The sequence below is a fragment of the Martes martes genome (genome assembly GCF_963455335.1).
Source record: "Martes martes genome assembly, chromosome: 6".
Lineage (NCBI taxonomy): Eukaryota > Metazoa > Chordata > Mammalia > Carnivora > Mustelidae > Martes > Martes martes.
The window spans coordinates 85,436,699-85,449,591 of record NC_137893.1 but is presented as its reverse complement, the minus strand read 5'-3'; the positions used below and the strand labels follow the sequence as shown (position 1 = coordinate 85,449,591).

General features: G+C 44.9%; 1 protein-coding gene across 2 annotated transcripts in view; it reads right to left on the bottom strand.

Moving 5' to 3' along the window:
• Positions 1 to 1,244: 1,244 nt before the first annotated feature.
• DNAH8 (dynein axonemal heavy chain 8) overlaps positions 1,245 to 12,893 on the bottom strand; it is a gene marked incomplete at its 3' end in the record, with an annotated part of 317,468 nt that continues 305,819 nt past the window's right edge. For both annotated transcript variants that reach the window (XM_080806629.1, XM_080806628.1), the window contains exons 88-89: positions 4,285 to 4,406; positions 1,245 to 1,532 (exon numbers count right to left, since the gene is read on the bottom strand). In XM_080806629.1, the coding sequence (XP_080662755.1) occupies positions 1,245 to 1,532; positions 4,285 to 4,406 (410 nt within the window). The remainder of the gene's footprint in view (positions 1,533 to 4,284; positions 4,407 to 12,893) is intronic.

The window sequence follows — 12,893 nt, the reverse complement described above, 5'->3', positions numbered from 1 at the left end:
TGAACCAGTCTCAGAGCATAACTGAGTTCACTCCTACAAGGTACATTTCATAATATATTTTCTACTGTTTGGAAGTACTCTAGACTATGGGGGAATTTTTTTCTGGGGTCTTCCCTGGACACCTTGCCTGGGCTATTGCTTGACCATCTCATTTGGTTTCTCATTGGCATCTCTGATCAGAGCGACAGAAGAATGGGAGAACAAGGCAAGATAAAATGTGGCCTTCCTTCAGAACAGACGGGGAATGAAGCTGGTGAGTTTAGCTGAGGGCGAGAGCAAGAGCTTTCTAGATGGGAAGGCCAGAAGAGACACTTCACTACCCTGAAGCTGCATGAACATTCAATGTAGGACTCCATCTGTTTAGTTAAATTGACAATTTCCTTTAGCAGGAAATAAAGGTTCATACTGAGTTTCAGACCAGCTACAGGGTAAGAAATAGCTTCACTTTTTAAAGACTTTGCTTTTTAAGGCATTCGGCATGTAACCTAATTTCATTTGATGGAGTTTGTTTTTCCTTCTCCATTTGCTGCCTAGAAATGTGTGCTCCATTATCTCCTGCAGAGTTGGGGTTGGGGGGGGGCAGTAGGAGCTGTAGACTCAGAGTTCTCTGGGCCTCAAAAGCACATAAAAAAAATTAAAATAATATTAAATAACATTAAAATAAATGACAAGAGCAGCCATCCCTGCCGATTTGCTATCTCAAACACATCACACCACACAGCTGTAACTCCTAAGGGTACTGACTGAACCCCTCCAGTTTCCATTTCACAAGCACAGAGACAAGGCCAAACCCCAATAAGCAAAGGAAAGCACATAAGCACAAACGTACACAGGGGTAGATTTTCTTCTAGGGAAATGTGGTTTTCGTTTGAGAGAAAAGCCCGCATCTATTGGGCCTCTTTCAGAATGCAACAAAATCATACTTTGTTTAAGATTTTTTAAAAAAATTCAAACCTTCCAGTGTTCTGACATGAAGATGGGACTTCATCTAAACAAATAATTATAATGGAATATGATTTCCTGGGCTAAAATGCATTACTTTAGAAACTGGCTTTCTTTTTTTTTAATATTGATATGAGGGGAAACACACACACACACACACACACAAATGATTGCAGAATATCAACTTTTTAATTTAAAAAGAGTAATCAAGCAATTACCGGGGAGAAAAGACACACATCACCAAGGCTTTCATTAGCCCTGGCTGGCTCTGGCTCTAGCGCCCTCAGCAAGTAGAAATGAATTTACTTGATGTCACACAAAAGAGCTACTCCTCTCAGGATCCAGTGATCTGGGGACAAAACTGTTCGCAAATACACCACAGTGATGAAGGTCAAGTCAGTACGCCTGGGTTTCTTGTAAATAGGACACACATATAGCTTGGGGTCCTTGGGCGCGGTGGAATTAATGGCAAAGATGTGTAGCACAGGCAGCTGTGTGAAGAGCACCTTGGGGGTGGATTCTGTAAGCTTCCCGTTCCGTCTGTCCCAGGCTGCTCCGTCCATATACAGCCCATAAATATACACGCCTTCCTGGAAGAGTCAAGCATAAGGTAATACGATTTTTTAAAAACTAGGTGCTATGAGATGAACGTTCATTACTGTAATAGGGGTTGTCAGTTTAGAAAGAAGACATACACCAGTCTTAAAACACCACCAAAAAAATAAAACAGCACTGGGCTCATTGCATGAGCAAAATACTGAGCCCAGTTTTCCCCTTGGGCCTATCTTGAGTCCTTAAGTGTGAGCATAGGGATAGCTGCTGGGGACGACAGACTCAGCCAGCAGAACTAAATCACCTCTGTAAGGAGCTAAGTCTCGAGAGATCTGGTCTGAGTCAGTGTAGGGTCATAACAAGGAATGGGATTTGGAGCTGGAGCACACAGGATCTAAGCCTGCGCTGGCCAAGCCAACCTGCCGCTCTAACCATCTCAGTCACAGGAGGGAGTGAGGTTTGCACAGCCAGGCCCGGCGAGCGGGAGAGTCAGAGCGCCCCCAGAGGCCAGGTGTGGTAGAGCTAGCATGGGCATAATAGACAGGGACTGGGTGCATTGGTTCAACAGTGGCCGCCTGTTATCCCGTTTCTCTTTGACGCAAAGCAACGATGCCTTTGACGGCTTCACCATTAAATCGGGGGAAAAGACATGAATTGAATACCAGCACACACTTGTTAGAGGGCTGCCTGGTGAGTAGCTGGGCTGGAGGGCTAGGGGGTCTTTGTGGAGAAGACAGCTTTGAAGAGTGGGCTGCTTTGGGGAAGATAGAGGACAGAGGGCAGACATCCAGGCAGCAGCAATAGTACAAAGACAGGTGGGATGGGTGGAAAGCCCAAGCAATTTATTTAGCAGTGGGTTCAGGGGTTATAAAATAAGTTAGGGCTTGACCGTGGAAAAGTCTAGAAGCCAAACTGAAGAGTTTGAACTTGGCCTTGTAGGCCATGGGGAGCCATAGAACATGTTTTCAGCAAGAAAAGAAAGACTAGAGGGAATCATGGGGAGACTGATAATCACATAAACCTGTAAGATATATCTATGTAGAAGATGGTGACCGTTTTTCCTTTCCAATGAGGCGTAGGTAAGGGGAAGCAAATGTAGATTATAATAAAAAAGAGTGAGATTAATTGCAAAGTGTTTTCCGGAATCCCCTCATGTGAGCTAAGAGTATGAGGACCATATTTTTAAACCCAAACCTAAAGTACATGGTTTGACAGTAAGACCAGGAGAAATCCCAGAAAATCAGGACATACGATTACCATCATTGCTGGTGGGTGACAATTACTGCACAGATGACACAACCATTTAGGTATCATCCAGCAGTAAACTGTACCCCCTTAAGGTTCCTTTTCATCTCAGAACTTTACAAAGTCACAGTTAGAAGGTGTAGCGGGCTGAAGAGTGTCTCCACCTCCCCCAAATTCATGTCCACTAAGAACCTCTGAATGTGACCACGTGGAAATAGGGCCTTTGCAGATGGAATTAATTAAGTCATATTGGGTTAAAGTGGGCTCTAAACCCAATATGACTGACGTTCTTGTGAGAAGAGAACGTTCTTATGAGAAAAGGAGGGAATACGAAGAGAGAGAGAGAAGAAGGTCATGTGATGATGGAGGCAGAGGCTATAAGCCAAGGAACACCCAGGACTACAGCCACCATCAGACACTGAGAGAGAGACGTGGAATGGATTCCTCCCCCTCCACCCTGAGCCTTCAGAAGAAACCAACTCTGCCAATACCTGATTTCAGACTTCTGGTCTCCTCACCTCAAGGACATAAATTTTATACAAAGTTTATGGTACTTGGTGGCAGCGGCCTTAGGAAATGAGTACCTATCTTGGTGCCAGGAAATGGGATGTTGCTCTAACAAACACCTACAAACGTAGAAATGACTTTGGAGTTGCATAATGGGAAATTTCTAGAAGAATTCTGAGGGGCATGATTGAAATAGCCTATGGTTGCCTTGAATGGAGAGGCTGCTGGTGGAAATGTGGAGGTTAAGTGTGCTTCTGGCAAAGTGGCAGACAGAAATGAGGACTAGGCTATTGGACACTGGAAGAAAGGTGACCCTTGCTTGACGTGGCAGAAAGGGCCAGAGCTTGGAATTCACCTGGCCCAGTCCTCTTCCTTGACAATTGAGGGAATGAAAATCAGAGAAAGGGAAAATGAGGCTGATGTACTGAGTACCTATATGGAGTCCTGAATGATTCCAGTTGATTCTCACAACCGTCTTTCATAAGGCTGAATCATCACCCTTATTTCACAGATGAGGAAGTTGAGGCTTAAAAAGTTAAAGAACTTGCCCAAGTTCACAGAGCGGGTCAATGTCCAAACAATGGCTCCCAATGGCATCTGCTTACCTTGGGACCCCCCTCTCTTCCCCCTCCAGGTGTCCGTGTAACCAGGGTCCCACAGCTGGCAGGATGCTGCTGGAACTGGCCCTAGAGCTCAGGACTGCAGGTCCTGTTGGTCTCCACCCCCCACCCCCACATTCATCTGGTCTGTGAGCGACCCACAGCAGGAGCCGGAGACATGTGGAAAACCACATTTTAGCAAACACAAGGGTAACTTGAAATTATAAAGATATGCTGTCTGAGGAGTTCCAGCACTTGTCATTAATTCCCACTCCAGCAAACGGAGGAGGCTTTAGCACTGAAGTCTCCCGGTGAGGACCCTGGAAACCCCAGCTACAAAGCCAATGGCCATAACAGAGGCACTCATAGGTCAGTGTCAAGTGGAATCTGAGCTTTCAACCCTGGTTCCAGAACTGTCCCCACTATAGGTGGTGCCTACCATAGGGGGCAATGTGATTTCCTCCTTGGTCTGCCGCAGAACTTCATTGTGGATGGTCACGGAGTCCAGGGCCCAGCCTTTGTGGGCACGGGTCACTTCTTGCCTCATTGCTGTGAGGAAGCCTGAAAAAAAGAAAAGAGGATCCCAAGGTCTTGGTGAGGTCTACCTGAGAAACAATAAGTGAGTAGTGCCAAGTACGAGTTGCTTACCAATCTCCAAATGTATGTCCTCCCAGGAGAAGTCGAGATTGAACCTCGGGGACACATTTCTTCCTGTGTTTTGTTTCTATGGGGACCTGCAATGAGCTGGGGATTCCTTGCTGGGTGACAGCAGGAAAGCAGCACCCTAACCGCCTCAACCAGAACTTTGGTTTGAAATTCTCTCCTGGGATTTCAACCACTCGAGTGTCTAAAGATTGTAACCCAGGCTGAGCTCAGAGTCTCTATTTGAAAACACACTATTTAGGAACAAGACTAGAATGGTAAATATTCTGAGATCAGCATTCCAACGAAAACTCGAATCAAGCCATTATCAAGCTTCTATTTACTATAATGGAACAATTTCATTTTGTCTAGGGAAACAAGGCATAATGCCAAAATAGAAAACCCAACTTTCAATTTGATCAAACAAAGCAATCACACTGGAAAGGAAAGTTATGTGTTTTAATGGGCATAATACAGTTATTTTAAGGCAATACATGGCTCCAGATACTGTGGCCGTTCTTTACACTTAATATTTGCAAACCATGCTGTTCAATTCAATAAGAGAAGTCTTCAAGGGTAGCAATTATTTTAGAAACTAAGCCCTAAACTTCAAATGGACTTCGAACCTAAGGAAGATTTATCTGTGACCTCTATATTACATTTGGCTTCCATGTTAATAGTGAAAATCACGAAACTCTTGACTCATAATCATGAGTAAATTTTGGAATATACGTATGTCCCTGCTACTCCCAGTGAGATCTGAGAACTATTATGTACAAAGCAGCACATCAGTGAGAATATTTTATCAAGTCGGGCTGGGATCAGAGGAAAGAGAAAAAGTTGCAACACACTGAGTTACTATCCCTCAAAGCTGGAAAGAAAGAACAGAGCTCTAGCTTAGCTGAATGAGAGAATCAAGTTCTTCAGGTTCCCAAGTCCTTTTTTAGTTATTAAATTAGACAGCTGGGGAGACACACCTTCATTCATTCATTCATTCTTTCATTTAATCATTCATTCATTTGTTAAACTTCTCAGGCCTGGTCACTGTGTACCAGGCACCACTCTAGGTGGGATGACCACAAAGATGAAAAGGCCATCCATGGACCCTGCGTTCTAGGAGTTTGGTCTAGAAGGAGTGTGGAGGAAGGCAGGACATATAACACAATGTTATGAGCAGGACATATAACACAATGTTATGAGCAGAGGTGTGAACAAAATGAAGTCTTCCTGAATGGAAGCCTGCGCAAAGAAGGCTGAATCGAGAAGGTGAAGTTGAAGGTGACTCTTGCAAGATACATAGGAGTTTGCCAGATGGGACAATTCCAGTTAGAGGAACAGCGTGTGCAAAAAAAAAAAAAACATGGAGGTCTAGACGAAAGGTGAGGCAATGCTGGCAGATAAGGTTAGAACAAAGGTAGAGGCCGGACTTTTCAGGGTCAGGGTTTGGACTTGATTTCGTGGCTAGTGGGAAGCCATTGAATATTTAGAGTAGGCAAATAATTTGATTTGATTATATTTGCATCATATAAGGTATAGTCAGAGTGTTCTCTAAAACAGGATTTGCACGCTAAAGAAGAGCCCTCACATTAATCTAAAAGGTCAATCAAGCAGAGTAGCTGATTGTAGGCCTCCAGGGTACAGTCTTGTTGGGGTGGGTGCCTCCTATGCCCAGGGTATTGTTAGATGCAGTCCAAGAGTGCTTCGGGTGAGGACAATTGAGGTGATCAGAGGACTCATGTTGAGCTCACGACTCACCAGTACCTGAGGAAAAAACAAAAGTGTTGGCTCTGGTGGATACCGGAGCTGAAGGTACTCTACCACGAGGTAACCCTCAGAAGTTTCCTGGCCCCATCAGTGTCATTGATGATTATGGAGAGCACACAGTTATGATCAGGAAGATCCTTTGGACCCTGCAAATTGGCATTCTACCCCCCAAAAATGTGAGTTTTTTTTGTTTGTTTTGTTTTTCTCTCCAGTATCAGAAAATATAGTGGACACTGATACCCTACAAGGTCAAACTCTGCAAAGCTCTATTGGTGAATTCTGCTTCCAAGTTACAGTAATCAAAGCAGTGCTGGGGGAAAATGCCAACTGGGAACCCATAAGGCTGCCCCCCCCCTCGTGAAGAGGGGTAGCTGTTAAACAGTATCAACTGCCTGGGGGTGCAGAAGGAGATAGGAGAAACTATGCAAGAACTGCCCCAAGTGGGTACTGTGTGCCCTGCCCACAGTGCTCTCAACAGCATGGTCTGGCAGGTAAAAAAAAAAAAGCCAGGTGACTTGTGGCAGATGACAGTGGACCTACCCCAAAATTGCACAAGGTAGTGCCCCCCTATTCAATATGCGGCTGGGCCCCACACTGCCATCATCTTAGATAACTCGGTCATGGTCTTAGGCATTGACTCTGTTGTGCTGCATGTAGCAAATGCTTTTCTCAAGAGACCTCTGGCCACTGGGTCACAGGATCAAATTTGCCTCCACGTGGGAGGGGCAGCAATGGACCTTTCAAGTGCTTCCCCGAGGTGTCCTGCACAGCCCCACCATATGTCATGGAATGGAAGTCCAAGACCTGTCCCTGTCCTCCTTCCCCACATTGGTAAAACGGGCCCATTATACTGATGATAGAATGTTAACATGTGAAGACTTGCCTCTGTGGCAGGACACTCTGAAGGCTTTGTTGGAACAACTGGGGGAGAAGGTGAGCCATGAACCCACACAAAATAAAGGCCAAGGCACTGCTGTAAGATTGTGGGAGTTGTTTGGTGGGGTAAGCAGCATCTTGCCCCAGAAGCTGTGATTGATAAGGGCAAGCTCACTCAACCCCTGAGAATGTGAAAGAAGTACAAGATTTGGGGGTTTGGAGGACTTATATCCCCCCTAGCCAGTGCCTCTGTCCCTTATACTGCCTGGCAAAGAAGGGGTACATGTGGGACTGGGGATCAGAGCAGCGAGCCACCTCTGAGAAGACAAAAATACCAGTGAAGCTCCTAACCAGTGCTACCACTTGAGTTAGATATGTCTGTGACTCCAGGAGGGATGGGGGCAGAGTTCCTACAACTAGAGCCTCTCATGCAGCAGAGGCTGAGCTCAGAGTGGTCTAGCTGGTCATCACTTACGAGCCCTGACCTTTAACCCATTGCTCTGACACTTGGGCTGTTCTTCTCTCTCTCTCTCTCTCTCTCTCCCTCCAAGATTTTATTTATTTTAGAGAGATTGAGCCTTGTGAGTAAGGGGGAAAGCCGAGGGTGAAGCAGAGGGGAGAGCAGAAGGGGAGGGAGAGGACGATAACCTCCAGCATACTCTGTGCTAAACACGGAGCCCAATGCGGGGCTCGACCCGATGACCCTGAGATGGTGATGACCTGAGTGAAAACCGAGAGTCGAGAGTCGGAGGCTTAACTGGCTGAGCCACCCAGGTGGCCCAACACTTGGGCTGTTCTAAAGGGATTAACTCTATTTCTTGGACAATGGGAAGCCAATGGGTAATGATAATGAGTAGGCCACTGTGGGGTTAAGATGTATGGGGGCACCATTTTGGTTCACCTGCCAGAGCCTGGGGCCATTCTCACTGTCTTCCACATCCTGGCTCATAAGGCACTGACACCCACTGTCAATCAAAAAGCTGATGTTCTGGGTCAGGTACAAGCCCTAGCAACTGGCCCTTCAGTAGATAGAGCAGGTTGAGTACATGGGAAGAGCATCTGCCACTGCATTGAGGTGGGATGGCATTTTGCCAAAGATGGCGGCCAGATTGCCCTCAAAATACAGTGCCTTGGTTAATGCAGTAACAGCATGTCCTGTGTGTTCTAAACAATGCCCAAGGTAACTTCTAAAGGAGTCTGGGGCCATCCACCAGAGTTCCCAACCAGTAAGGGATTGGAAAATTGATTATATTGGGCCCTCCCTCTGAGTGAAGATTCTAAATATGCCTTCATTTGTGTAGATACCACATCTGGTCTAAGCCAAGCTTTCCCCTGTCACCACACAAAGCAGGCAACCACCATTAGGGGACTAGAGAAGCTAAGCAGCATGTATGGATACCTTCATTGACTAAGACACTGATCAGGGGTCACACGCCAAAGGTCATGATGTATAGGACTGGAAAAAATCACATGACATGGCATGGCAGCTCCATCACCCCTACAACCTGCAAGTAGTAGCGGGGGATGGGGGGTGCACTGTGAAAGGACAATTGGAATATGAAAGCAGCAGATTAAATTAGAAATAGGTAAAGCCACCTTGGCCCAATGAGATACTGTAGTCTCAGGCTTTAATACACTACACTTGAATGATCAACTGGTAAGGCCTGTTGCCTCATATGCCAGACTGAGGACCCCTGCTAAGGTCCCTAATCCCATACAGGTATGGAAATTGCAGGAAACAGCCATTGCCCCAGATCAACATGCTATGCTGCTGAGAACACCGACCCCCACTATGCCTAGGAAAGGAATTACCTACTGGAAATTGCAATGGGATGTCCTGCTGGGATGGGTATTACTTCACACCCCTGGCTAAGGGGGAGCTTCTCAATCTTCACTGGGATCCCACTGTCCTGCTGCAAGCCAGACCCATTGAAATGTGCTATGCCTGAAATGGAACATGCACCACTGAAAGAGGGGAGAAGGTGGGGTCTGACATATCTCACCCCCAGTCCATCAGCTCACGCCTGACAGGGCTGCCTCCCTCCATCAACATGGATGGTATGCGCAACCAGGTCAAGTTACTAAAACTGCCAGTTTCCCTCTCCTCAAGGCCAGGTGGGTACGTAGTTTTCTACTGGTACAATCCTTTGGCCACAGTCTTTGTCTGTCCATTGGCCTGGAGGACGTTCTTGCACACACAGAAGCCCTTACTAAATCCATTGAGCAAGCCTTGAATGACAGCCAACAGAGCATGTCCTTACCAAACACTGTAATGTCTCTACTGAGAAAAACTATTCCAACATAGGATGGCCTTGGACATTATTACTGCCTTGCAAGGAGGCATCTCTGCCATTATATAAAAAGAATGTTGTGTGTTCATTCCTGATGAGTCTGCTAATGTATCATCTTTATTAAATCACATGAGGAGATCAGTGTATGGCCTGGGTAATCCAACTCCCAGCCCAGAGGACTTAGTAAATCAGTAGTTTGAACCATGGAGTTGGAGAAAATTTTGACTCATTTTGGAATCATTGTCTTAATCTGTGTTTTCTCTTACACGTGTCCATAATTTTGTTGTGGCAACTGCCTGTGGTGTAGCCAATGGCTGCCCAAAGAGCCTCCTCTATGCTAGTAAAACCCTTGCTGATGGCTCAGGTCTCGTTGCAGAAGAGGGGGGGCCAGGAGATTGTAGGAGCTGGTCATCAAGTGTTGGGGAAGGTCATCAAGAGGACATGACCACAGGCTGACCCATGAGCTTCACCTGGGCAATTGGAGGCTCCTCCCCACCTTCCCTGTCCTTGAAATGTGTGTTCCACCTGCCTTTCCTGCTACCAGAGGCTGCCCTAAGGACATAGCCTTGAGCTAATAATGTGCTGTTGAGGCTGTCTGGAGGATATACATGATTGGACCCAGTTAAGTCCTCTGTGTAAACTTTAAATATTTGGTGTGTGGGTACAGAGATCTGAATAGCTCGTGGCCACCCAAGATAAGTCTCTCTTACAAGTAAGTGCCCTGACTTATAAAACCTGCCACCTACCAATCTGGAGGGGCCTGCCTCTTCCTTCAGTCTTTCCCTGCCTTCTGCATAAGGGGGCTGTTTTCAGATTACACCTGGAAAGCTCCCCAGGAAGCTATAAACCAACAATGACCACAACAATAATAAACAATTCTTTCTTGCAAGTCCTTCCATGAATGTTATTTTCATCATTCAACACTAAGCATATCTCCATGTGGCGTATTAGATGCTATGTATCCAAGTAGAGTAGTTGGAATTCAATTGACCCTATTTTGTGATATTTTAAAAATTCATCCCTGATCTATGAATCTACAAGGTCATAATGCACAAGACATGAGTCTTGGTCTTAACCATCCATCTGCACAAATTGAATAATTGAATTTTTCTCTAATATTTTAAATTCTAACTAAATTGTAAATTTAACCTCTCTCCATATGGCATTCAGGACACTGACATAGGTGCCAGATGATGCATGAGTGGGATTCTCACTCATGTAACACACCTGCTTTGAAGACTTCTGTCATTGTCAGAAAGCTCTGAAAACCTCGAATGCCATTAGGGTGAGAGCATCTCTTATCTCCTCCCTACTGGGGAGTACGCAGGATGTTGTCTAGTTTATGTGAACAGTACCCCTCCTGATTTAGGCAACACCCTTAGTATGCTGGTAGATGGGATCTGGAATACAGATTATCTTGAGCTGTTAAGAAAGGAAAAGGTTAAATAAATGTAGTTGAGGCCTGAAAGTGGAGGGTAGGGGAACTGTTCCATGGGCCATTCTCACCCAGAGAACATGGAGAAGACACATAATTTTTCAAGTCTTCATAGTTTTGCTTTGGCTTCCTGAAAAGAAAAACGTGATCTTGTGGAATTCAAACTGCAGTAAATCCACTGAAATGTTCATTATTGAATTTAAAAAAATGAATGACCATCTTTCTTGTCGACTAATATCAAGGCTAATGGAATCAAAATCTGTGTTTTCTGAAGCCTGTATAATTTTAAAAGACTATTGATACATTTTTCTTTATAAAAACTTGAAAAGCAGTACTTTTGTCTTGGCACCAATTTAGTTCTAATAATTCTTAAACCAAATTTCAATCATCAGTGCTGGAAAAGTGATTCATGCATTCATATGTTTGACTCTGAAGCGAGTTGGGGCAAGTCTTCACCAATAATAACCTTCTGTTCATGAGATATAACCACCCACATGGAAATGGGTGATTTGACTATTCAAACATCTGAGCCGCATGCAGTCCAAATGAGATGTTTTGAAAAAAAATTTTTTTTCCCTTCAAACTCATACAACATAATGAAATCTTAAAACACTTGTCAAGTATGTTCTTTTAAAAATTCACAGTTAAGCTGGGGTTATACTTTGGAAATTCAGGTCTAAAGTAACACTTGTTATGTCTTAATTCCTATAACAGTAGTAACCCAACATTTCAGCAAACTAATTACTATTGTTTGACGTGTGTAGTCAGTCGGCTTAAAGAAAGCTGTAGAGTTCAAGTGTCACTTCAAACAAGGCCTAAGAAAAGCCGAAAGAAATAACTAATCAGGAAGGTTGCTTGTCTCAGTTTGATCAGGAGGAGGCTGGTATTCTGTAATGACAGTCCTATCAGCCATTTTTTTCTTTAATAAATGAGCCAGTCCTTATGTAATGGGCCTTAGGTTGGGCAGTATTTCCTGTCTTATTAGTTACCAAGCCTCCTGGTAGCATCTCCAAAGATGAGGAGAAATGATGTTGCTGCCACAAGTGTATGACAGGCAGTTTTTTCCCCAAATGAGAAGCAAACGGAGTTCATTAGTAAGTTAAATAAAGGTCAGAAATCATTAAACAAAGATGGGGTTGATCCACCCAGTTGAATCAAAATGCACCAGACAGCTCTCCTGATACTTTGCTAGATGCTGTAAGGTGGGGGATCTTAAACCTGCCTGAAAATGAGAACTATCTGGGAAGCCTTAAAACTCCTGATTCCTAGGCCACAAACCAGATCAATGAAGTCAGAATCTAGAGGTGGGACCCCAGCATCAGCACTGTTTCAAGGCATTCTCAAACATTAATGTTTCACAGGTATCAGCTGGGGAAGGAGCTCGTATCAAACACACATTATGATTCCGTAGGTAGGTCAAGAGTGGGGCCTGAGGTTCTCTGTTTCTCTCAAGCTCCCAGGTGATACCGACGCCGTTGGCTGGTAGACCACATACTGGGTAGCAAGTCTAAGGCCTGGTTTCTTCACACATTAGAATGACCCAGGTGAGCATTTAAGAAAACTAATTGTACAGACTCCAGAGGCCTCCTCACCAGAGGTTCTGATATAATTGGTCTGGAGCTCCAGGCATTACTATATATTAAATGTCTCTCAGGTCATTGAGTTGGAGAGGCGGGGCTGAGAGCCACTGCTCTGTAGAAAGATCTCCACAGCGGGTTACTGACAGTTCACTGACCCACATTTTTTTAAGAAACAAATTTGACAAGTAGGAATAGAAATGCCTCACAGTACCAGCAAAACATTAAGAGGGCTGTCAGTAGTACAAGTGGACTCCTTCCAAAGTCCCCTGAGGCACACGTGTTCCCCAGGATGTTGTTAATCCAGGACACTGTTGGCTCCAGCAGAACCTGAGTACAAGTGGGAAAGCTGGGCCCAATGGTGGTCTCTGCTTCATCCACAAAACCCCATGCACCAGAGTGTTAATTCCCTGAACTGTGCTCTCTTCTCTGTGTGCTACTTTATGCTTCCTTTCTCCTGCCC